Below are 25,419 nucleotides of genomic sequence, written 5' to 3'. Positions count from 1 at the left end.
ATGCTTGTGATGTGGTCCTACCTTTGCGAGCCCCTAGGGGGTCCCACCTCCAGTTTGAGAAAAAAACACTGCTCTAATACATATGTTGTACATCCTAGAGCTTACATAAGATATAGTGGAAAGGGAACTGGAAAACTATCTTAATAAATATATATGCAACTAGACATTGTAAGAACACAACAAAGCGCTGTGATGGCACATTGTATTTCAACGCTACTTCATACATGCTGTAGAAAAGCAATTCTGGAACAATGTAGGATTGTTGTCCTGGAGCATTATCTTGCCTATTTATTTTTAAAGATGTATTCTTATCATTTTTACTAGATGGGCTCTAACAATGTGTCAAGTTTGGATCTGATCTTTTTTTAAAATATTTTTATATAATCATTAACGTATTTTTGGTGGGGTTTATTACTACTGAATTAAAGTTATGTGGGGGATGTCAAGTTGTTCTTTTGCAATGACTGTCTGACTCATGTGTGATTGTCCTGGCATCAGGAAGTGAGTTCAGGATTTTCTGCAACAGCCCACACATCACTACATTATATAAAAACAGGTCATACTGTGTGAAGTTGGCTGCAGACAAAAAACAGGAAGGTTTCCAAAAGGAATATGCAATAAACAGGGTGGTGTTACCACAGAGCCTTGCTACCATAGCAACACAATAAACTTGTCAGCTGCATGAAACTACAGATCTACAACCCCTTGCATAACTAGCAAGCCTGCGCACACAAACTGTGCAATAAGCAATCTCGTGGATCGAGTAATTAAAAAACTCCCTTTCTTTTAAGGAGTGCCAGAGATTCCAACCATTTTACATGCTTTAAAAACACGCTGACACAATAGCTAATGATTACCACAAATACCAGACAGGAATGCAAGATTACTCGCGCAAGAAAATTAATCCATAGGGGTTACAGAGGAGTCTTATTTCCCCCCCCCCATTAACCACCCTTGGACATTTACATTAGATATACAAATAGGAACAAAGAAAACCCTTCAGAGAACTCATTATTGATGTCTTACTGTTCTGTTATAATGTAGAGAGATTGGATATTACTGGGGATGGTTTTTGTTCCCTTCCAGGTGACTAAGTGATGTACAGGACATGCAGTTCTAGCTTGCACAAAATGGGATTGTTAAATGTTTTGGCCACGTAGGAAAAATACAGTACTGCACTGTAAATAAAAGGGAACTGAACCGATTAAACAAACAAAAAGGTTTAGAAGAGTGAATGGGAATTAACATTTCCAGCTGGTCCTATTTGATTCAGCAGCAGGGAGACAATCTAATTGGGAATTGAGTTGAAAATGGGTGTAAAACATGTAAGAAATTAAACGCAAGAGCACCTGTGGCAATGTGGTTAACTGTGTACAGGTGAAGGTAATGCAGCAGTGACTAATAAACACACAGACAATTATAGGATTTGTCTGTTTATATAATGTTAAATTATATTTCTCGCAAGTTTTTGCCTAAGTGCAATGCACACAGGAAGGCAAAGGAATTAAAAACAAAAAACACACACCTATCTACAGAACCTAGGTAGTTTCCGTTGCTTGCATTGTGCAGCGACAGAAACGTTGTTTCTTTTCTCCCCGCACCAACTGATAGTGTCCGAATTTTTCACTGTTGATATCTGGTCACTCTATAGGCGGCACATTTACCAATATTGGCAAGCCTGTGCGGAGAGAATAAAAGACTACACCCCCACCTTGTGGTTAAAAAAGGAATAGCACATCTAAAATCACTTTACTATGACATGCAGAACAACTAAAAACATAACCAGCTGCAAGTGGACGGTGAGTTAATATTATTCGTCATCGGAAGCAGTATGTTTTTATTTCAATCGTTGCTTCACCCAGAAAATACAGAAAACCATGTAAACAATGCATTATCTTTGGCATTAAGAAAATAAAGCAAGGTATCACTTTTCCAATATTACCAAAAATCAGTAGTTGTAACAATTCATCAAGGAGTGCTAAAAAAGGATTTAAACTTAGTTTCCTTATTAGCAGCGGTAATATTAGTACTGCCCCACCCCACCCCTTTTTTTTTTTGCAGATGTTTGCTTTGTTTTATCTTTCAATTTTGAATATGCAGGTATCCCAAAGACATTGCAGATGAAATGCTGCTGTTGATTCCTGGTACCTAATCAAATGTTGTAGCAAAATGGTTAGGACTCTTTGACCTTCCACTAACTAGCATTTGATAGCAAGTCGTCGTCAGACTTTTAGTGCTAATTTTTATATATACAGTGCCTTGCAAAAGTATTCAGACCCCTGACCAATTCTTTCATATTAATGAATTACAAATGGTACATTGAAATTTCGTTCTGTTTGATATTTTATTTTAAAACACTAACTCAGACTCAGTTATTGTAAGGTGACATTGGTTTTATGTTGGGAAATATTTAAGAAAAATAAAAAACTGAAATATCTTGCTTGTATAAGTATTCAACCCCTGTGCTGTGGAAGCTCCCAGTTTGCACCGATGAAAGAAATTGCCCTAACGAGGACACAATTACCTTACCATTGGCCTCCACCTGTGAACCATTAAAGTTGCTGTCACATTTTCTGGATAAAAACCCCACTGTTGAAGGCTCATTGGTAAGGCTGTGAATCTGAAGGAAAATGAAGACCAAAGAGCATTCTACAGAAGTAGAGATAAAGTAATACAAATGCATAGATTAGGGAAAGGGTACAAAATAATATCCAAGTGTTTGGATATCCCAGTGAGCACAGTTGGATCAATAATCAGGAAGTGGAAGCTGCATCACACCACCCAAGCACTGCCAAGAAAAGGCTGTCCCTCAAAACTCTTTTTTGATGCATTCATTTTAGTAATTTATATTCAGTAGCCCATCTTGTATCAGACTGATCTAGTGCCACAGTAAGGGAAGATGTTATAAAAAGGAAGGGGTTTGTCAATTTTCTCCAAGTGGTTTTTCTAATTGGTGCAACAGAAAGACTGACACCGGGGCGGGTTTTATTCTCGGTAGATCTGGCGCTTCATTGGTGCACTGTGTGTGTTCATGCCTGTAGCAGGCATGGTATGGTATCAATTCCACGGCTGGGTAATAACATTAATGCCAAGCGTTTTTTTCTGAGTTTGTTCTATATTTAAAATAGCATCTCTAAACAAAGGAAGCCACGTTTGGAAGTATTTTGAGGAACCGAACCGAGAAAACCGCGAACCTTAAGTAATTATGCCAAACAAAATTGCCGCTCCACATAACACGAGTTCAGTGCTCCACCACTTGAAATGAAAAGATTCAGAATTATTGCGGATGGAGCTACTGATGGCAATAAAAAGCAAACATCCATAACAACATTTGCTATAGATTTGGCCAAACAGGGGCGTGATCACATTATCCCCTGTGAGGGCAGTACGTGGGGATCGGGAATGCAGCAATTTTGAAATCGATGTAAGATTATCCCAATACTGTGCCGACCCATAAAACAATAACAAACAACAAAATAAAATCGTGCTGCAGCTATTCATATAAAACTTTCAAAAGGGAGAGAAAGTTGCAATTACCAGAGACTCATGGACCCCATTCCCCAATCTTTCCCCACTTGAAATTTTTCTGTAAGCTTTTGGACCGAATGACCGTTTATGTTTAGTAAAATTTTTATTTGTATCGTGGAACTACTGCATTAAAGTAACGGACCTCTGAGCTACACTTCAAACAGGTAGGCCAGGCATCTTTTTTTACATTTTAAATGTAAAGTTGTGCGGATACGTGAATTTGAATACGTTATGTTATTTAGTAATACAGTACTTGACCATATACAATTAACTGCCCATGAAAGCAAACATTATATTAATTACTTAATATATTACTTGACTGAGTTAGTTTGACATTTAAAAATCGGACTTGTGGCAATATTTGGGAGGTTTATGTACACTAGTACAGTATATAGAGGAGAGTGGCGTTTGATTCGAGTACTCGGAAATGGTAATGTTCAAGTACTAGTCTCGAGCAACAATAGATCTCAAAAATCCCACCGCTACTATCAAATGCCGCGAACTTAAATCTCTGAGGCAGACTTAATACTAGTCACAGTGCCCTTTACAATTCCAAAATATTGTACTATTTTATCTCTGGTAATTGCCTTTTCCAGAAGTGAAAGTATTTCCATTTTTTTTCAATTGTAAGCTCAACTCGCTTTCGCTTTCCTGTAGCCATTTTGCATTATCGCTGTACAGTGGGTGATGTTCGTGTCTCTGTTTTTTTTAAATAAATAAATAAAAAACAATAATAATTTTGGGCAAAGTTACTTCAGAATGTAATATAAAGAGTGTGTAGATATGGTTTAAACGCTGCAACTGCAAAGAGTTTAAACGTTACATTAGATTATATTTAATTTTTATATGGCCTTAGTATAAAGCAAGCACAAATAAAAAAATCTATATTATTATATTAACAAGAAACTGTTTGGTTGCAGGAAGGAACAGATGTATGAATATTCATACTGTTAATTCATACAGTTTATTTCTCTGTAAACATGTAGCGGAATATCTCGAAAGTAAAACGAGACAATTTTTCTGATTGAGTTACATTATTCAGTCCCTCAAGGTCTTATGATTAATCAGGCCTCCTCAGTAAGGCTTTATCAGAAAGCCCAGTCTGACTGCATGACAGGCAAGGAGATGGGAGAGGGGGGGAGGGAGATGAGAAGAGGGGGAAAGAGGTGGAGACAGGGGGGAGGGAGAGGGGGAGAGAGAGGGGGCATGCTTTGCTACTCTGACCAAGCTACAATTAGAGACTATAACAGCTGCAAGGCACCAACACTGATGCGAGGTAAACATCACCCATGAGCCACTCATCCTTCAAAAGGAGCTCTGCACATGTACCAGGACCCTCATCACCACCCTCACTGCTTATAGCGATGAGGATGGGCTTTTAGTTTGGTTGTTTTCTTCCTGTACTGTAGGTCACATGATTGTAGCTCAATTAAAATGGTCCTACAGCAAATTAAGTGATTCAGTACCAGAATTAAACTTCCTGTCCTGCAGTACAACAATATTACATTACATAATCTTCAATTTTAAAAAAAAAGCCTTTTAAAGCTGTAACTTTATATAAGTAACTGACAATTCATCTGAAGATACACACCAAGCTGCTAGCAACTGGTAAGAGAATAAAGGCAGGAATTCCAAGTAAGCCACAGTCAGTCAATTAGGAAAACACATCCCCCACCACAGCTGGAAAACACTAAATTAGAGCTACAATATTAGTAACATGAAAAAGAAGATCACCACAGCTACTGTATGCACATGGAAAAATGTAATTGAGGAATTTAAAGAATGTCCTAACGAAGTTCCTTCACAACTGGAAAAGTGTTTTTCTTCATTGGCATACAGCATACTGCACAGTAAGAGAATGTGACATACAGACAGACAGACTCCACATACCCCACACTGATTCTGTGCATGAAGAATGTACGCAGTACTGTAAGTTGTCACAATTGGACTGTTCTGACATGTAAAAAACGAATTAGATTAGTTAAGAATGTGGATTTAAAAGCCTTGATTTGCATTATTAATGGCAGACCAGTGATAATGCTGCTAGTGCTAATAAGAAGGAAGAATTTTGAAGTTTCGCTTGAATTGTCATGTTTCTGTATGGATTGCTATCCCATGATGTTTACAAGCTGAAAATCAGTCTGGTGGTCAGCACATTACACACACTGAAAGCTGTGTAAGATCATTTCAAGATGTTGCATTCAATTTAACAGTGTTTCCATGTGGGTAATGTAAGAACTTAAAAGATTCATCTTCATGCTCGTACTCTGAAGGCGAATGTAGTAATCTACCCTGCAAATTCAAATGCAAAAACTATTGAACTACAACTGTAAAATACACAGTAAGTCTCTTTAAATATCTATTGCTATTTGTTCAAGAACAACTATAAAGGTAAACTAATTGGAGGGTTACATTTTAAACTTATTGCAAGTTTCAATTTTAGTTAATGTTTTTTCTTAGGCGCACATGTTAAATGCAGGCGTCTGTTCAAGCACCAGCAACCTTGCTTTCACAGAGACAACAGCATCAGCAAGCAAACAAACCTTCAGCACAGCAGCAGCAAGAGAACAGGAGACAGTGCCACCAACGGGCTGGGATACTAATTCATACAAACCATCTTCGATCCCAATTGTACTTTGAACCAGGTAGTCATGGTGCAATTCTACAATCAAGCAGCACTGATCAAGCGTTGCAGACCCTGGGATCTCCAAAATGTTTTCCTATTGAGGGGCTTTGACTCTCAACTAAAAAAACTGAAGGTCCCAGGGGAACTTTTGGGGGTCCCAGTGAAAATGCTGGCGGACCCAATAAAAGCACAAAGTCTTAGGGGTAGATATAAGTATAGGCACAGTGAAAATAATTGCAGATGCAAAATTCAAATTGCAGTGCAGCCGGGCAGTTATTCTGCACTGTGCCCTACGTAAGCTTAGCCCTTTGCGGTCCTATGTCGAACCAGAAAAGACGTAAAGCATAGGTCTCTAGTTGTTTTTTCTCCTGAAAAAGCAGAGAAAACCTTTCAATGGCCGAATGAAGCCAAAAAAAAAAAAAAAATTTAAAGCGTTATCTGATAGCCCCATGCATCACAGAGATAACTCAGACATAAACAAAGGAGATAGCTGCTTCCGCATCCAGCGCTCAAAGAATATCACAGACATCTGCATAGCTTTTAGAGGTGTTATAGTAATAAAACATTGACTTGGATCGCAAGTTTGGCGAAACGAGTGATCATAATTTATCAGTAAGCACGTCTATAAAGAGGTATGTGAAAAATACAGAGAACAAGGGGTGGGGCTTGGCTGAAGATACAGCACTGAGCGTCCTTTTGCGATTCAGTGCCCTTTAAACCTGTTTTACACTGAAAAAAATGTATTTTAAACAGCGTGTGTGAAAATAAATTGGGCCTGATGCGCCTGAGTAAATGGACCACAAAGGGTTAAGAGCAATGCAAATTACATCTACCCTAATGTTATGGTACACTAAACTTTTTTTTTCCTTCATTTACTAAAGTTTTGACCATTAACAATAAGAAAACACTAAAAGCCACAAAGATTTTTTTTTTCCTGTCTAAAAGAACAAACCAAAAAGGCATAGCAAAAATAATCCACAAAAGGGAAATTCCATGGGTCAACCAACCATTCTACTCAACCAAGTATCTCTTCAAAATCCATGCAATATAAAAAAAAACATGCAGTGCATTCTGAGAAAAATCTTTCAATCTCAGGTTCTGCACCTCTCTTGTGGTTTAGGATGACACAGATCCCCTCGAAATATTTACAGCTGCCGATACATTATTCTTTATATACACACACACTATTATGCATGCATAAAAATGTACTTGTATTATTACAAACTTATCCAGAACACCTTTTTTAGTTTTTTCAGGTGAATTTCTATTTCCAATCAGTATTTGAGGTTGTGAAAGCATTGGTTGTACACATGCGCCTAAAACTTAGGGTCACACAGCTAACTTTTTTGGTTGCACATGCAACTAAATTGGGCACACAGTAGAGCCCTGGTTAAGTTAAAATAGAAAAGCACAGCCTACAAAGAATGAGATGAATAAATACTGTCGATAACTTAGATGCACATGTTGCCATAATAAGCTTAACAATTCTCTCTCCGTGGTTATGTGGCCATTATGAGTTAGGCACTTGTAGTGTGTGCTATCCTGGAATTGTTCTATCAAACACTTCAATTATCTCTTTCCTGACTTGTTAAACTCGGTCTGAAAAGAGCTAATCCACTGACAATAACGACATTCTGTCATGAAGTTATTAACTGCGGTGAAGGCCCTAGTAACCCAGCTCACCTCATTGAAGCAGTAATGCGTAGTTAACCAAGAGGCTGCCTCAATTTGGGTGGTTCTTGACTGCAGCCGAGTACCAATGATTTTCCCCTGAGACTAGAATTCATTTCCTGCTTGCACTGTCCTACAAGATCAGCATCAAAGCAAACTAAGTGCCTTGAATGTACTGCTGCAGAAGTGACTGAGAAGCATGCACAGCTACACTGGACTTGAGAATTAACTCAATTTCATTGGTTAAAGCCATATCCCCCCAATACAGCAGTCATTTGCAATGTAGCGTTCTCAGTATCAAGACACAGTGGATCATCACCACCATTGTCTTTACCAGGTTTCATCACAATTAGATGTATCAATGTCTAAATAGAGTTTGACAACAATTACATTTTCATTTTCTCTGCCACTCCCTACATATTAACCCATACTATAGATTTCAGGCGAATGTCAAGATTAGGAATGAACAAACTGTGAAGTCCTGCATTAATCCAGATAGCTGCAGCACAGGTCAAGAAGATTACTCAGTAAACTGCTTAGCAATTGAATGTAAGCTCCCATAGTAGCTGTGCGGCATTTAGTCTAATAGAACCTGCTTAGAATGGACCATGCACATTTGTTTTCAATACAAAAATACAACATAGGAAGCAGAAAACATCATATTACCAATACCACTGAATTTATTTATTTCTATAATGCAAAAATAAAAATGAAAGTAAAAGAAAATAATGATCTTAAATGTATTTAACTGTATTGTATATTCTCTAAGCCACTAAGCATAATTTTTTTTTTAGCAGATCAAAGGTTGATCTGTACAGGTGTTTGATTTCACTTGCAAGAATTTCCACTCTGACAATAGGCATAGCGGCATTTAATAACAGCAATAGTGGCTGGTTGAATTTGTTTTCAGCGTTGGACAGAGTACATCCAGATACAAAACGTAATATTTCTTACTTGCAAAATAAAAATTAATAAACAAAAACACAAAAAAGGGCTTAGGTTGTCCAGGGTGTCCTTGGCTCACCACTCACCAGCGACCCCTGTGGTCTAGCCGGGTGCTTGCGGGCTTGCCTGTAAGCTGCCCAGAGCTGCATTGCCCTCATACGCTGTAGCTCTGAGGTGGCTGCATGGTGAGCCTGCAGTGTGTAAAGAAGTGGGTGACTGACAGCACAGGATTCGGAGGACAGGAGCGCAGGGGTGGTAGCGGTGAACTGAGCCTAAAAATAATAATTGGATCTTCTAACTTGGGAGAATTTTTTTAAAAATAATTGGCGACTACTAAATAAAAAAAATTAAAAAATTAGTGTTTGGTATTATACCCGTAACCAGCAGTTTCAGTCCCAAACTGTGGTGCCAATCAGAGAGAAAATTGTAAAGGGGTAGTTGTGCTAAAACCTCCAGACAGAAGGGGTTGTTCCGTTTTTTCTTGCACTACATCGCCAACAATGAAACTACAATGAGAAAATTATAGAATGCAGACGTGTACCAAATATTTATTCATTCTGTCTCCTTACCCTAGAAACTTAAGTCACATGACTGATATGGCAGCCATATTAGGTCAAAGGTCATGGTCACCGACACATTTAGCAAATAAGAATCACCTCAGATGGTCTGATGTAGATATAGGCTCTTGCTTTGAGGTTGCAGCAGACTTCTAAAATGATCCCCACAGAAGTATTATTTTTTGGGTGTACAATACCCACCACCAAACAGAAACTAGAAAATTATCATGAGGGGGATAAATCACATGACCACAATGGCAGCCATAGGTCACAGGTCAAATTGAAGGGTACCATCATATTTTCCAGCGACTCCTTTTGCATAGCTGTTTGTTCATTCCTGGTTTTACTATGAGTTTAGTAAGGAACACCTGAGTTTGTTACACTATGGCTAATAAAGCTCTTAGTAAAACCTGGAAATGGTGACACTGCTATGCAATAGGAGCCATACTTCCATCCTTGAGTTCCTATAAACATTTTAAAGCCAGCAATATAGTTGACATTGAGAAAATAGGTATTAAAATAGGTATGCAAACATTCCCATGACAGTAAAAGGTTAATATTGTTATTTTCTCCTTTTCATTACATTTTTCTACAACACCAATCGCTATTTAAACAAACAATGTGGTTCAGGAGTTCTGTCTATCATTATTCAAGCTATAACTTGGTACATCATCATGGAGTGCTTTCTCTCTTAGGTCCTGCAGTCTTTTATATTGAGTCTTAACCTTGACATATTCAAAACCTTTTCAAACGTGATCTCACATGATAAATAAAACATGCTTCTTTTTGGATCCATTTTATTGGCAGTAGCCAGGAACACCTATTACTTGTTTGTAGGTTAGTAAGTTTTACTAGGTCAACTCCTGATCAAGACACAATGTAATCCAGAGTGCGCAAACTTTTTATATGCAACTCCCTTACTTAAGAAATTTTAGCTTAAAAATGTATGTTTTTTTTTTTTTTACACTTGGCGACTCAACATTTACCTAACAGATAAAGCTGAAAAACATTATCGTTCAGCAATTAAATCTGAAGAAATAAATCTGGATTTGCACAAAATAAATATTTATTTTGTCAGCTAAATGTGGAGCTAAATGAGCCCATTGAAGCATATTATTTGGCACTGTATGCTGCAGAGGTGCCCTTACACTCAGAGAGCCAATGTCTCCGCTTCCCTGCCTCCTCTGCATACTACATATAAACATTTCAAAACTTTTAAGCATGTGTTTGTTAACATTTATGTATTAAGCTTAATCAGATGTTTTGGTTAACTCCAGGCAAAAATACACGATCTGCATTAAATCCGGGGAAAAACACTTAAAATATTAGTCCTTTATTTTTACACTTGGTGCCCCATACATGGAAGCCACCATTTCGGCTCTGTTCACTGCAGCCTCACCGACACTCCACACTTCAAAACATAATTTCTCCGGTTCTTAAAATCCTAGAATGATTGTCAACGGCTCATTTGAAGAGTAATAACCGAGACAAATTAGCTGTCATTTGTGACTTTATTGAAGTGTTCTACCTTAATATTTAAAAATAAAAAAGATATTTTTACAGAACTGTCTCTACTCATAGTCGCTCGTCCCTTAATGACTCTCCGCGCCCCACACTTTGCGCACCATTCTACTCAGCCCCTTTGAAGTGCCAAGTTTAAAAAAAAAAAAAAAAAAAAACCTGTACCTGCTTCTGGAAACAGAGTCTGCAGTCAAGGTGCTCTTCCAGTTCCCATCACATCACAGTCCATTCACACGGACTGGCTTGCTCTTACCAGCAGCAGAATGTGTCAAAAAATGGCAATAATACACATTAGTCAATATAGAATCTAATCTGACATTAATAAAGCCTTTTTGTTGGAAAATCTCTCCAAATGCACTGATGGTACTATTACGTTTTAGTAATACCATATCTCCTATAATAGAGAGTTTAAACTTTATAGTTATCTGCATCCCTGGATTCTGTTAAAATAACATCCTTACAAGTTCCATAGCTCTCTAGACTAGCAAATGTCAAATCAGTGTTTGACATATACAGTGTACAAAACATTAGGAACACCTGCTCTTTCCATGAAATAGACTGACAAGGTGAATCCAGCTGAAAGCTATGATCCCTTATTGATGTAACCTGTCAAATCCACTTAAGAACATAAGAAAGTTTACAAACGAGAGGAGGCCATTCGGCCCATCTTGCTCGTTTGGTTGTTAGTAGCTTATTGATCCCAAAATCTCATCAAGCAGCTTCTTGAAGGATCCCAGGGTGTCAGCTTCAATCAGTGTAGATGAAGTTGAGACAGGTTAAAGAAGGATTTTTAAGCCTTGACACAACTGAGACATGGATTGTGTATGTGTGCCATTCAGAGGGTAAATGGGCAAGACAAAAGATTTAAGTGTCTTTGAACGGGGTATGGTAGTAGGTGCCAGGCGTGCCGGTTTAAGTGTCAAAAACTGTAATGCTGCTGGCTTTTTCACGCTCAGTTTCCCATATGTATCAAGGATGGTCCACCACCCAAAGAACATCCAGCCAATGGCAGGCCAGTGGTCGAAAATGGCACATTGAAGAAAGAGGCCAAAGGAGGATGACACAAATTGTGCAGAGCAACAGACGGGCTACAGTTAGTCAACTGACAGTCAAGTACAACAATGGTGCCGAAAGACCCATAAAAGCATGCACAACTCATCGTACCTTGTCACGAATAGGGTATGGCAGCCGATGACCTAAGAGTTCCACTTCTTTCAGCAAAACACAAGAAACTGCGGTTTAGCCTTGTTTGGCATCAGTTTTCCAGACTTGCAGATAAAACAGCAGCTTTATTTGTTGTGAATGCAACATTTCGTTTACATCATATCCAGTCTCACAGTAAGATGACCCGATGGATACCCAGATACGCAATCAAATTGTCAAACTTATTTGGGATCCGATGTGTTCAGGTCAAAAATGACATTCACAAACTTTCCAGGACTCGCTGGTATCACTCAGCAAGATTGGCGCTGACTTGGAAGAGGCTACACAAGCGACAACGCTCTGTATAGAATTGCTACTATTTTGTACTATGAATGTGTTTTAATAGTGTTTATAATTAGGATTAGGGGTGGGAATTCCGAATAGTTTCCTATTTGAGTACACAAGATGCAACCTTTTTGTGTATTCGATTACCCGTACTCTGGTCCCTTACGCCACCAAGAGTAAAAGGCAAATGCGTGTGCACAAGCAGACAGCATAACAGCGTAAGCTGGTAAAGTTTAGCCGGGTTCACAAAGTGTTCAAACAATGTTCAAGACGAGATTTCTTCCCTCTGTACTCTATTTCCAGGTACAAGTTTTGCTGTTGTGTATTCAGAATTAAAAACAACACCTATCATATAGCAACCTAAATATTCTATATCTGTTTAATTCTAACAAATAATATTTATAAAATATATTATAAAATACATTCCAACATTACAACAGTTTAACATTACTAATTACAACTAGCCATCAAGTACTGACATCAGATGAATGTAAGTCAAGTTACTTTGTTTATTCAATAACCTGTAAATAATTCAAAACAAGGATACTTGGTTGTACTTTTAAAACGGTCAGTGCAAATGTTGCCGTTACTCCATCCATTCACAGAAAGTCAACAGTATGTTTTACATTGAACAGCAGTCCAGAGTTTAAAAAAACAAAAAAAAACAAAACAAAACTTTTTCAACTTCAAGTATCTTGCATTTTCTTATAGTTACTGCGTTGTTGTGCTTAACATTTAGTATGTCTTTACATTCATCATAACGCTAAATTACCTTTCTAATTTCAATGTTATCAAAGTTTGGATTACTTTTTACAGCACTTGCTATACACACGTTAAATGGCTGAAGTAACATATACTGAAAGGCTTCGTTTAGCCACTTTCTTTTGAGACGTGGGCTCTCTTTGGTTACCATAGTTAGAAACATACTGAAAATAAAAACCATCATGAAAATATACATAAATATATTGGGCCAGATAAAATTGCAGCCGGGTTAGTAAAAACACTAGCTCAGTGGCCCGGATGCCAGTGGTTAAAAATCTAAACGTAGAGCCCTGCATCTGCTAATGGATTTTTTTCAGCAGGATAATGCCCCATGCCACAAGGCTAGGATTGTCCAGGAACGGTTCCACGAACATGACAGTGAATTCAGCTTACTCCAGTGGCCTGCCCAGTCACCAGATCTCAATCCAATTGAGCATTTGTGGGACGAGATGGAACGAACTATTTGGAGTAGAGATCCACTACCAGCCAACTTGACACAACTGTGGGAAGCAAGAGTCAACATGGGCCAGCATCCCTGTGGATCGCTTGACGCCTTGTAGAGTCCATGCCCCGACGAACTGAGGCTGTTCTGAGGGCAAAAGGGGGTGCAACTCAATATTAGGAAGGTGTTCCTAATGTTTTGTATACTCAGTGTATATAAAAGTTAAAAAGTTTTCCAAGCATTAAACATTTAGAATTATTCTTAAATGTTAAACTACCATCAAAGACATTCATTTGAAATGTAGAGGTATAACCTTCATACAATAGGATATGTACAGTGTAATTTAGTATTTATTTTACATGCACATTTATGTTGTATGGTCTCATCTACAGTACTTTATACCACAGAATAACAGCACTACTGCAGATGTTTGGCTACAAACATCTGAAACAGAGCCTACACCACATAATGTAGATTTACAGTATACCCATCGTTCATTTACAGATACTATCGAACAACTTGTATTCTTACAAGTGCTTCTTATTGCTGTAAATGGTTTAGTTTTTCTGACTCAATGTTCATTTTAACAATACTTTCTTCCTGTTTTACAAGTATTTGGACTGTATAGATTCCTGGGCTGTGAGTGTGAGGCTCAGTTTAGTGCTAAAGGGAAAATCAAGCCTGGAAAACCCCAGTGGCATGGTAAGGGACTGTAAATGCTGTGCTAATGAGGGGCAAGTAATGGGTTTGCTCCTAACCCTTTACAAAGAGAGGCTCCAGATTAAAATGAACCAGAATACTGGAGTGAGAGTCACAATTTAACTTCAAAAGCACAAAAAAATGTGAGGGTCACCCTATTTGTTTTTGAAATGCAGAATCTCACTCTGTGGGGACTTCTACCATTACTTTCTGCAGGCACAAAGGTAAACACACATCACACAAGTGGTATAACATTATTCTGGAGTTGAACTACTTTGGTGACTCGCACATTTTTATCCCTTTGTTGCATATACCCTTTATAGCGCCACCTTATGCCTTTCTTATTGATAAATTTGAACAAGACTTTTTGGGAAAAAAAAAACTTCCTGTCAATGGGAAAAAAATGCTAGAAAAATCTACTTGCCCCCTCACTGTCCCACAAAACACACACAAGTCGAATATAACTTTTAGGATTTTTATCTTTTTTTTTTGGTTGCCCAGGCATTTAACAAAAAAAAAATCCCAAACAGCAGAGGGGTTGAGAGACGTTTAATTCAACACATCTTATGCTTCACAACGCTTTGCTGTTGAGATGGTGAATGAAGAAATTAAATGTTTGCCTCTGGATACCACGAGCTGGAGGGGTGGACGGTGCTCAGTTTTTGAAATTATTACTGTGGGCGTATATTTTGTATGTTTCAAACATATTCTACCATAGCACTTGTACGCTTGGTATTCAGTACATGTTTCACTGAAGCACTACAACCGCTATAGACCCCCCCCCAGTGCTTCAGATACTATACCCTGCTCCACACACGGCAGTGTCGGCATATAAAGTTGCTCCATATAATGATTTGGCAATTAATTTTAATACAGCTTTTGTTTACATAATATGCATTACCAATCAAAAGACAATTTTTGCATGCGAGTGACATATGTTTGATTTACAGTATTCACACATTGTCAAACTGTTTCTGTTAACAGAGGAAGAGGCTGGCGAACGAACCTTCGAACATATCCCTACTACTGTGTATATATTTTTGCTTTGAGGTTTAGTTATGCATTTTTTTCATTCATTTGTATGTGCAAGACTCCTGCAGTTTAGAATTGGGAGGACCTTGCGTGACTCCCCAGTAGTTCCGCGGTATATCCATACCTACTTATAAAATGGCTTGGATAACAAGCGCTGTGACTGATGGAACAAGATCACATGACCGTGCGGTAATAATTATCGTTATACTTGTAACTGTCATTATAATTATAATGAAAATGTAACTATTTTATGTGGGACACACTATTACAATCGTTCTGCGTGACTATTTACATTAATAAAGAGTCGCCGCTTTTAAAACAAAACTATAATTGTGTGCTTTAAAAAGAATATGAACTACACCTATTCATTTCTGCTTACCAGACGTGACGAACTACCCTGCGTGTTCTGGGAAAATGTAATTAACGCAGCAGTCATGGCGAATGCCGGAGAGAGAAGCTTGATGTGAAACTATTTTGGATTTCAGCCAGATGACAACAGCAGTCTAGTTGAAGAAGGACAGTCAACATGTCAAAAGTGTTTTAAAGAAGTGAAAAACAAAAGGAGGAAGTGTGACCAATCTATTGAAAGATCTTTCAGATCGCCACCCCGATCTCTTTGCCGAAGTTCACATTGACTGTAGTTTCTTCCATTCTTTTAGTTTAAGTGAATCCCAGTGCATATTACTTAGTCAAAGCAAAGGTAACACATAACAAAAATGCATTAAAAGCTGATCAAAAGGGAGTTCATTGATGCTTGTTTATTTTGTCATTACAGTGTACTTGCTTGAACTCTACCGCATGTCAAATGTTAGCGATGTTTTTGTATTCTTTGGATTTTGTGTTCATCCATATTATATGTGCATGTAATGTGATAGCTGTGAAAATCCTGTGTTTGAATACCACGCATGAGCAGTGGAAAGACCAGTATGAATACAGACTTCTTTGCCAGCATATCAGTTTCCTTACAAATAACAGGATCAATGTGACGCTTCACCTGCAGAGGAAAGCACAGGACCTATATAAAGCTTCCGAGTCACACTGCAAAAGTCCGCCAATACAGACAACTACAAGCTCAGCATGAAAGAACACAAAGTACCAGCAGTTTATTATAGTACCCAAAGTGGTTGTCTTTCGTCTAATTTACTTTCTTTGCAAGACAGAACAAAATGAGAACGATGGGCCGAATGGCCTCCTCTTGCTAGTAAAATGTCTTATGTTCTTATTCAAGTTGCACCGGGACATTTGGCTTGATTTCGCTTAACACAATTCTTCTGTTCTAATAGCACGTAAGAGGAAGGCATCTATATTGGTGCTTAACTAATGTAGAATTTTTCACTATTAAATTGCGCAGCAGCATTTTTAGTAAAGCAGTTTTTTGCCAGAAATATTTTTTTATTCACTTAAATTTTTTAAATATCTAACACTATAAAATGTAAAATGAACACACAGTATTTATTTTTAAGGAATACAATGTTTCCGTGTATACCCTAATTTAACATTACTGTGTTTGTTTAAAAAGAAATGTTTTACAGTGTACATGAAGCAATCTGGCTAGTCTAGTTTAGCATTATACTGTGTGTTTACTTGCTTTACTTTCTTAAAAAAAAAAAAAAAAAAAAAAAAACAGTATAGATTCATGGATGTGTTACGTTGTATGTGACTTTAAGAACATATGAAATGCAATAAACAAGAGGATGTCCATTTGGCCCATCTTGCTCATTTGGTTGTTTACTGATCCAAGTAAGAACCTTGTCAAGCCATTTCTTGAAGTAACACTGGAAATCAGCTTCCATAACAGTTTCATTTTTTGATTTCTTGCTCACATTTTTGGGCACTTCTAGATACCCCTGAATGTAAAACATCTGGCCTAGTTATAAAAAGTCTGCTTCAAGGAAAGTATGTGTTATTTTGTTTATATATAAGAATTGAGAGATTCCTTGTAATTGGAGTATTTGAAGCTGGTAAATAAAGAAAATGGTGTCTTTTACACTAAGTGTTGCACTTTCTTACCAGTTTTTTTTTTTTTAATGTTATAGTCGGTGGCAATGACCTTTGAATACACTGGAACTTTTCAGCTGAAAATAAAACAAAAAATGTGTGTGTGTGTGTGTGTATATATATATATATACACACACACACACACATATACACACACACACACACACACACACATAGTACTATATAAACAGCAAACATTCACCCAGGCTGTAGCATTATTAATTGTGTATTAGCCCTTGTATGCACTTTGCATTTGCAAAAAAACCACACAACAGTAATCTGGCAGCCATTTAACATGTAATGGACATAAAATCCAAATAGTATCTAATATCATGATACTGTGCTATCGATACTCCCTAAATGAGGTATCGCACAACACTACTCCCTAGAAATCTGCTGGAGTTTTTCTAGCAACAGAACGTTGCGACAAAAAAAAAAAAAAAAGTACTGGTAAAGTATAAAAGGAAAACTTGTTGTCCCTCACACAAATAGTGTTGTCTCGGGCGGTGTGATTTGCACGTCCCTGTTTATTAAAGCTATAATTATAGTATTTTATGCGGTCCACACTATTACAATCGTTCTGCGTGCTTGAGATACAGGAAAAGCTTAACAGGTATCAACTGAATTTTAAAGGAGTAGAAAATCAAAAGCCCTAATTATAAACACACAGACTTAGTTCCTGTTTGAAAACCTGGACTACCAGGGGTACTTGAAAACCAGGGTTCAAGACCACAGCATTAAAATAGCATTGGTTCACTCTGAATAGGGATAATTACCCTTAAGCAAGATCGGACTTAATTATTTCTCATGTAGGACATACGCTCCCTAAAAATGTTAATCTTGCATATAGAAAGACATTATAATAAAAAAATGAGGGTATGCAATTGATTATGATTATATATAAACTCATTAATAATCATGAAAATATTCATCCACAATGGGTGTGCAATTATTTAAAACTGCTGCAACACGTGTGTGTTCATAAAACAACCTTTCCCAGCGTAACTGACTATTAAACAATAGTCGTCATTTATCATGAGATGCTGACTAGCTCAAACGCAACCCACACACTGTCTTCAGAATTAAATAAACCTCCAATAATCTCTGCCACCCCCCAAAACCGTAAACGTCTTTTCACATAAAATGTTCCCATCATTTGATTTTGCAGATGTACAGTACCCGAACGTCCATCTTTATTACATGACAAAAACACGAGAGAATAAACGTGTTATTGTATTCCTCTGGAAAACAGTGTTTTAAAATATGAAATATTTTACGCCACATCTTACTGCAATGTAAGAGTTGTAATGTTAATGTAGACACACATATTCATATTCCCAAGGCATGGTTCGCCAGATTAAACAATATTTTATATTTGTTTCAACAAACCTCCGGGTTGGTAATACGTCGCACTTGTCAGTAATTGAATTTTATTTACAGGCAAAGCTTCGTTTCACGAAGAAATCAAGCATGATTTGCAAAAACTCTAAACAGAATATTCCCACAGTATTCCCGCTTACCTTTAAAACAATTATATTAAACATTGTATATATTCATGTTTCATCCAAGCAGCCACTTTAGCACCTACCTGAATGCTGTGTGAAAATATTGATCCCAGGATCCGGTACATTTACAGCTGCAGACCTGCCCGGTGGAGTCCCGATGGCCGCTGGATCCCGCGGTCTCCTCCCGGCATTGCTGCCCCGGCTCCCCCTTCCTGGGGGCAGCTGTTGGGCATTTTGTTGCGGTTGTTGCTGCTGTAGCCCGGTAGCAGCTCCCTCCCCGACGCGGCCCACCTGCTGTCCCATATCCCCGCACTTCAGTAGCGATGTTTAACGGGACTCAACCCACCTGCCTCCCGGCTCACATCCCACAACAGGAGCGCGGCCTGTTTTGAAACCTCTTCTTCCAGCCTCAGACCACCGCGTGTATTTGGCACTAAGCAGCCTGCCCTCTAACTCGGGTTTGGTCAGCAGTTTCTGTGACACTGTTCAGTCCCTTTGCCCGAGTCTTCGCTCGCTCTTTCAGGGTCGCTCTGTCTTCATCCAGCCACTACGCGCCCCCTCTGCCGCCGCCATCTTTACCGCAGAGCACTCGCTCCTCTAGGAAGCTCCGTCCAACCGGGCAAAAATTCTTCCACACCGCCAGGGAGCAGCACTCGGACAACAAAATCTGTGGCAAGCAGCGTTGCGTTGATGTTGTGTTCGAGAGGAGCAACTGGAGGTCTTTCGAAGTTTTAGTTGTCGATGTTATAGATGTAGTGTTTTATTACAGATGTATGCTTTCCAGGAGTTCGTACGACTTGGAAAAAAACAAACAAAGGAAAACACATAAACATGTATCACGTCGCTTTTCCAAACACAAGGGCTTTTGTTGCGGGGTTTAAACTTCCCGACTGTTTTCTGACCGTGTTCCAAGCAAAACTATTGAGGAAGGGTGAAAACAGTCGCAAAACCCCGATTGCTACGGTATGAGGAATGTTATGCAAATGAAGTGGTTATCTAGACATTGCTGAGATTTCTCTTAGTTAAAAACAGCATGGGAAAGAAGCCTAATTTCGCTTAGGGTGGGGGGGGATAGGGTACAATTTCCCTTTCGTCCCCTAAAATCGCTCGTCCCGGCAGAGGGTGAGAGGGATTGGAGGTTGGAGGGTGTGGTGAAGAGAGCGGCCAGTAGACAAGAACAACGGTGTTGAATTGAATGCGAGCAGAGATAGGCAGCCAGTGGAGGATGTGGTAGCATGAGAGTAGCAAGGCTGGGCGAAAACAAGACAAACAGTAGAATTTTGAATGAGCTAAAAGAGGGTGGATATGTGAAGCAGGGAGACCAACAAGGAGAGAGTTACAGTAGTGCAGTCTGGAGAGTACACTGTTGGCCTACTGTAACTTTTTTTTTTAATGAAAAAATGGGATTTAATAAAATGAGTTGTACATTTGTAATACCCCTCCACACATACTCTCTTCCTCTGTTTAGCAGAGGTTGTAGCAATTGTGTCCCTTGGCAAGTAATGTAATGATCTATGTGTTATGTTTCCCTCCCTGTATTCCCGCTGTTTCTAATGTGTTTACCCACTGTAATTGTGTTTCCCGCTCTGTATTCCCGCTGCTGCTGTGTTTACCGTTGTGTAATTTTGTTTGTGTTCTGTGTTTTCTCCCCTGTGATTGGTCCCGTCTGTGTGTCTGTAAGCTCTTCACCCTGATTTACATATGGGCGGAGCTAAATGTATAAAAAGGGACACTGCATTCTGTGTCACTGTTTGAATCCTGTGTTGCTGACAGCTATGGTGTGTTGAGAGAGTGTCTCTCCTGTTTTCTGCCTCAGTGAAACGCTACATCATAAGCGAGATGGAGCTCAATCCCCAGAGCGTGAAGCAAAATCCGATAGGAGATGGAGGGATGGGATCCAGCGTGAGAAGGAGCTCTCCGTGGCAGCCCGAGTCATGGCCAGCACTGAAGAGTGGAGTTCACCGGCAGCAGAACAAAACACCACCTGATCCCTTGTTCCAACGGAAGGCGGTTGAGAAAACCATCCAGGAGATGCAGGGGGGGTGAGAGTGATTGAGCCATCCAACAGCCCCTGCCCCTTAGCCATATGTGGACTACTGCAGACTGAACGCGGTTACCAAAAAGAACTCATACCCACTTCCCTGCATCGAGTTACAACCTCATCGCCGAGTCACCGACCCTGGAAAAGTCTCCGCTGTACATCAGTGGCCAAAACTGCACTCATGAATCAACTCTGCAGTCTCCTGGGCCTCGCGTCCTACTACAGCCGTGCCCTCAGCAAAGTGGAGTGCAGTTATTGTGTGACCCGGAGGGAGTTAATGGCGGTAGTGGAAGCCATCAAACACTGCCTCCCCTACCTCGTGGTCGCTGGTTTGTGCTGCGATTCAAGGAACTCGAGGGACAGGTAGCCTGCGGGCTCTAAATGCTTCAGACTTATGAGCTGGACATCCAACACCGGCCAGGAGTGAAGCACGGCAACGCCGACACCCTGTCCAGGAAACCAAGGAGAGAGAAGCACTGAGAGAGGACAGTGACATGGTGAACATGAGAGAGGTGCAGCCCCTATCTACCGTTGAGTGGCAGGTGCAGCAAAGCGAGGACCCAGAGCTCAGCCTGCTCATGAAGTGGAAAGAGGAGGACTGCCGTCCTGACTGGGCTGAAGTAGCCCCTCTCTCACAGGCTGTGAAAGGGTTGTGGCCGCAGTGGACCACCTTGAAACTACAGAAGAGCGTCCTGCATCGCAAGCCCCATCTGCAATTATGGGTGCTGCTTTGTTCCGCCGCGGCCTACTCAAAGCAAACCACGGCGCACCAGGGGTAGGGCACTTTGGCATCACCAAGACGCTGGCGCACCTCCGTGACCGGTACTACTGGGGACGCTGCCATCCCATCTCCCGGTTTTCTGCCTCTTGCGATACGCTATAGAATACTGTTTATGAAAATAAAAAAAAAAAAAGATTCCCACTTTTAATTTAATAAAACATGTTTCTGAAAAAACGATTGAGAGACATGAGGATTTAAGGAGTGGTGTCTAGCGGTTATATAATATAGAGATTGATACAAACAGCCAAGGTCAGAACGCAACTACTGCGTAGACGGGAGATTTTAGTGAAATACGAGGGGCATTGAGAGACATCTTTATGAAATGAGATATGACAAAAGTACAAGTGTTGCAGCATTTTAAACAAAAAGGTAGACTTGCTAGGACTACTGGCGTCTCCGCTAAAGACAACGTGAACTGTCATTGAAATCCTTTTTCCTTTTCCTCGTCATTTGATGATGTTGATAACAATTCAGAGTGGTCCTATGTTCTGCCACTCTGCTATTGAGTTGTTTTCATGTTTCTTTAAATGTGGGACCAGAGCTGAAAAATACTGTCACGTGATTTGAATGGAAAGACTTGGCCCTTTCTCCAAGCTCAAAAGCCTGGTAAAGGTAAAGGCAAATATAATAATACAGAATACGGGACCTCTAATGATTGCAAACACACTAGCATATGGGAAATTTTTACTACTTATTGTAAAAAAAAAATAAAAAATAAAGCTTGATTGCCTTCCCCACTTTCCCTTTGTTAAAAAAACAAAACGCGCTTTCATGAAGCCCACGCATAATCCTTTATGGCCGCTAGATGTCGCCCTTTTGCAGAAATGGACTGTGACTCACTCCAAGAAAGGGAACTTCGTGCAGGTACCGACACAGCTTGCGCAGTTAGGAATGCTTCTGGACAGAAACAGGCGGTCTAACGTGGAAAAAAAAACAAAAAAAAACAACAACAACAACAACAAAAACCTGCATTTTAATTAAGCAATAATATCCAACAACGAGGGACGAAATATGAATGGTTTGTCATAATCTGGAGTATTACTTCCAGGTTCTGGTGATGGGGTCTCAGGTAGTTCATCAGAGAACATTCTCTTTGAAAACAATATAGATTTCCATATTTTAACATACACTGAGTTCTAGTTGCCTGCCATAGACATGCGTTCTGTTGGTTGGATCTGGTGAAGTGTCTTGCTCCCTCCAGTGCACAGCAGTGTAATACCAATAAAACAAACTGGATCTAAAGTAGCACATCACTGACGTCTATAAACACACTGGCTGATCTAGCTTGTGTTACAAAGTTCTCTAACCGGCATCATGTCAATGGAATGTAAAGTGTAGAGTCCAGGAACTGGAAGATGAGGAACGTACCTGTTACAGCAGGACTAGGTATGGCTGCTAGTCTTTAAATGTCATTCTGTAATGTGACCCTTTGGTCTTGGTAACACTTTACTTGCTAGTTAAAAGCAGGACTTTATGTTCTGTGTATTTTTAGTGTCCAAAAACATTTCACAGCACTAAAGGACCAGACAAAAAAAGATGAGATAGCTATAAAAGGGGCCAGGTTATTTATAGAAAAGGATCAGCCCTGTAGAGATGTAATAATGTCAAAGAGATTCAGTTAAACAAGACATTTGGGGCAAACTTGGACCCCACTTTGTATTACGGTAGGGATTCGCATAAACATTCAATTAGCTAACAAAATGGGGTTTGAATGAAACACGTGATAGCACGCATTCTGATTTTAAAACTTAATATCTGCCCCTACTTTGGGTTAAATGAAGTTTCAATTTTCTCTGCATTCATTAAAGGAAATATTTTATATCTGCATGCAGTGGGTTATTTCACCTCAGCAAGTGTCTTTTGGAGTCAAAGCATGTTACTGGCTGAAAGCATGTCAGTCAAAAGGGGAAGCAGCTGATTGGTTATTGTCGGGATAGAAGCCAGTGAAGGGGTGGGGACCATTTCATCATCCAGGCAACACTACCTGCAAACATGGCTTGCAAACAATTTTTTTTTTAAAACCTTGTGTACGTACCAGGTATCGTGTTTCTAAAACTGTACATTTGAGGCTGTATACTAAATAGATGTGGAGAAAATGTATGGAACTATTTTATTAGCTACAACTACTTTAATTAGACACGAAAAAGTGAATCTTTTACATAATTGCATCTTTACAGGCTTACCCATGTGTGTAAGAAATCAATGCATTAACGAGTTCTGAAATAAAAGGCACACATTCTACTGTAATAAGGTGCACATGATACATTTGTTTCCCAGCTAATTCTAAATGAAATAACCCATGCTTGTCCCAGCACTAATTTAAATACTTTCCATGCAATAGCTGATGTATTTATTTCTATTTGTGTCACATGGAGCTGCGTGGTCCGGTGGTTAAAAAGCAGCCTCGTAACCAAAAGGCCTTCGGTTCAACTCCCGGGTCAGCCACTGACGCCTTGTGTGACCCTGAGCAAGTCACTTAACCTCCTTGTGCGCCGTCTTTCATTTGTTATAAGTGACTCTGCAGCTGATGCATTGCTCACACACCCTAGTCTCGTATCTTGTAAAGCTCTTTTTAATGGTGGTGCGCTATATGTTTAACATCGAGGACAAATGTACACGTGTAGAGAAATTTGTTCAATCGCTCATTTGGACCATTACTTTTGCCTTGTTTACAGTCTTTCTACAGTCTTCTGGTTTGCATTCACAGAGAATATAAGCGTGCGAGCTGCTTGTCGTACCGTCCCTGGCAACCCCATAATTGTTGTTTTTGTTATTGTAAGATTGTTTTTGTACAGTAGTTAAGAGTAACATTACAGTTAAGGCGGTAGTTAATGCATACCCCATTCGTTAGCATTTAAGTGTGTACAGTATTTACTGACACTACTCATGACTAAAGTAATGTTGCATTTTACTTACATATTGTATGAATTGTAGAGCAGATTACTCATTGACCCAAACGTTTATCCGGAGCGCTGGATACAGATTTCCTTCAATGTTTTTTTGTTTCACAAGACACAATTCCTGTAATTCCTGATACGGAACAAAACAATGTGACAGTTCATACTTAAAAACGTTCTATATATACCTTTCATCAGATCAAGCTTGAAAATGCATTTCTGAATCAAGACTTGTGGCATACTTTAGATTAAAAAATAAACGATATTGCGTATCCGTACTACATTAGCCATATATTTAAGAGCATAGCTCAGATGAATTATTGGAGACCTCGAGTGAACTGCTATTGATGCAGCATGGGTAAAAAAAAAAAAAAATAAAAATAAAAAAAAAATAAAGAAGCCATTTCAAATGTTAAGTGTTGTATATTACAGTGAGAATAAAACAGGTGACAGTTAGGGTATATTGCTTCAAAAAAAGTATAAAGACTTTTTTTTCTACAAATTTTCATATTGGCACTCTATCATTATAAACGTGTATATGTGACTGGCTGTATGTGTGATTGCATCATACGCATGTTGAACCGAACCGAACCGAACCGAACTAGATTTTGTCTGTATGGAAACACAGAACTGTGGCTCACCGCTCAAGACGCCCTCTGTTGGCAGAGCGCCAAACAGAGAGGCGGTTCTAAGAGACCGTCCCACCTCCTCCGGTCAATTATGGGAACCGGCTGTATTCAGAGCAATGAATCGCTGAATAGACCTTAACGCAAACTGAGGGAATCGCACACAGGAGCGAATATCTCACCGACAGGTAAAACGCATTCGATCTCTCGTATTTATTTAGTTTTTTTTTTTTGTGCCAGCCAAGGAAATGTTTTTTTTTCTCGAATTATTTGAATGCATGATACACAAAACGGTACTAG

At 39.2% G+C, this 25,419-nt stretch overlaps 2 protein-coding genes across 3 annotated transcripts in view; one reads left to right on the top strand and one right to left on the bottom strand.

Annotated features, from left to right (window-relative positions):
- abl2 (c-abl oncogene 2, non-receptor tyrosine kinase) overlaps positions 1-19,352 on the bottom strand; it is a 55,859-nt gene extending 36,507 nt beyond the window's left edge. Inside the window, exon 1 of the mRNA XM_041278517.1 lies at positions 18,858-19,352. Within this exon, the coding sequence (XP_041134451.1) occupies positions 18,858-19,077 (220 nt within the window). The 5' untranslated portion in view covers positions 19,078-19,352. The remainder of the gene's footprint in view (positions 1-18,857) is intronic.
- Positions 19,353-25,200: 5,848 nt separating this feature from the next.
- The window catches only part of soat1 (sterol O-acyltransferase 1), a 39,499-nt gene continuing 39,280 nt past the window's right edge, over positions 25,201-25,419 (top strand). For both annotated transcript variants that reach the window (XM_041277111.1, XM_041277114.1), the window contains exon 1: positions 25,201-25,307. The gene's annotated coding sequence lies outside the window, so the exon portion shown is untranslated. The remainder of the gene's footprint in view (positions 25,308-25,419) is intronic.

Source organism: Polyodon spathula, chromosome 18, assembly GCF_017654505.1.
Source record: "Polyodon spathula isolate WHYD16114869_AA chromosome 18, ASM1765450v1, whole genome shotgun sequence".
In the NCBI taxonomy this organism is placed as follows: Eukaryota; Metazoa; Chordata; class Actinopteri; order Acipenseriformes; family Polyodontidae; genus Polyodon; species Polyodon spathula.
Note: the sequence above shows the minus strand (reverse complement) of the source record. Positions and strands in the feature narration are given on the sequence as shown.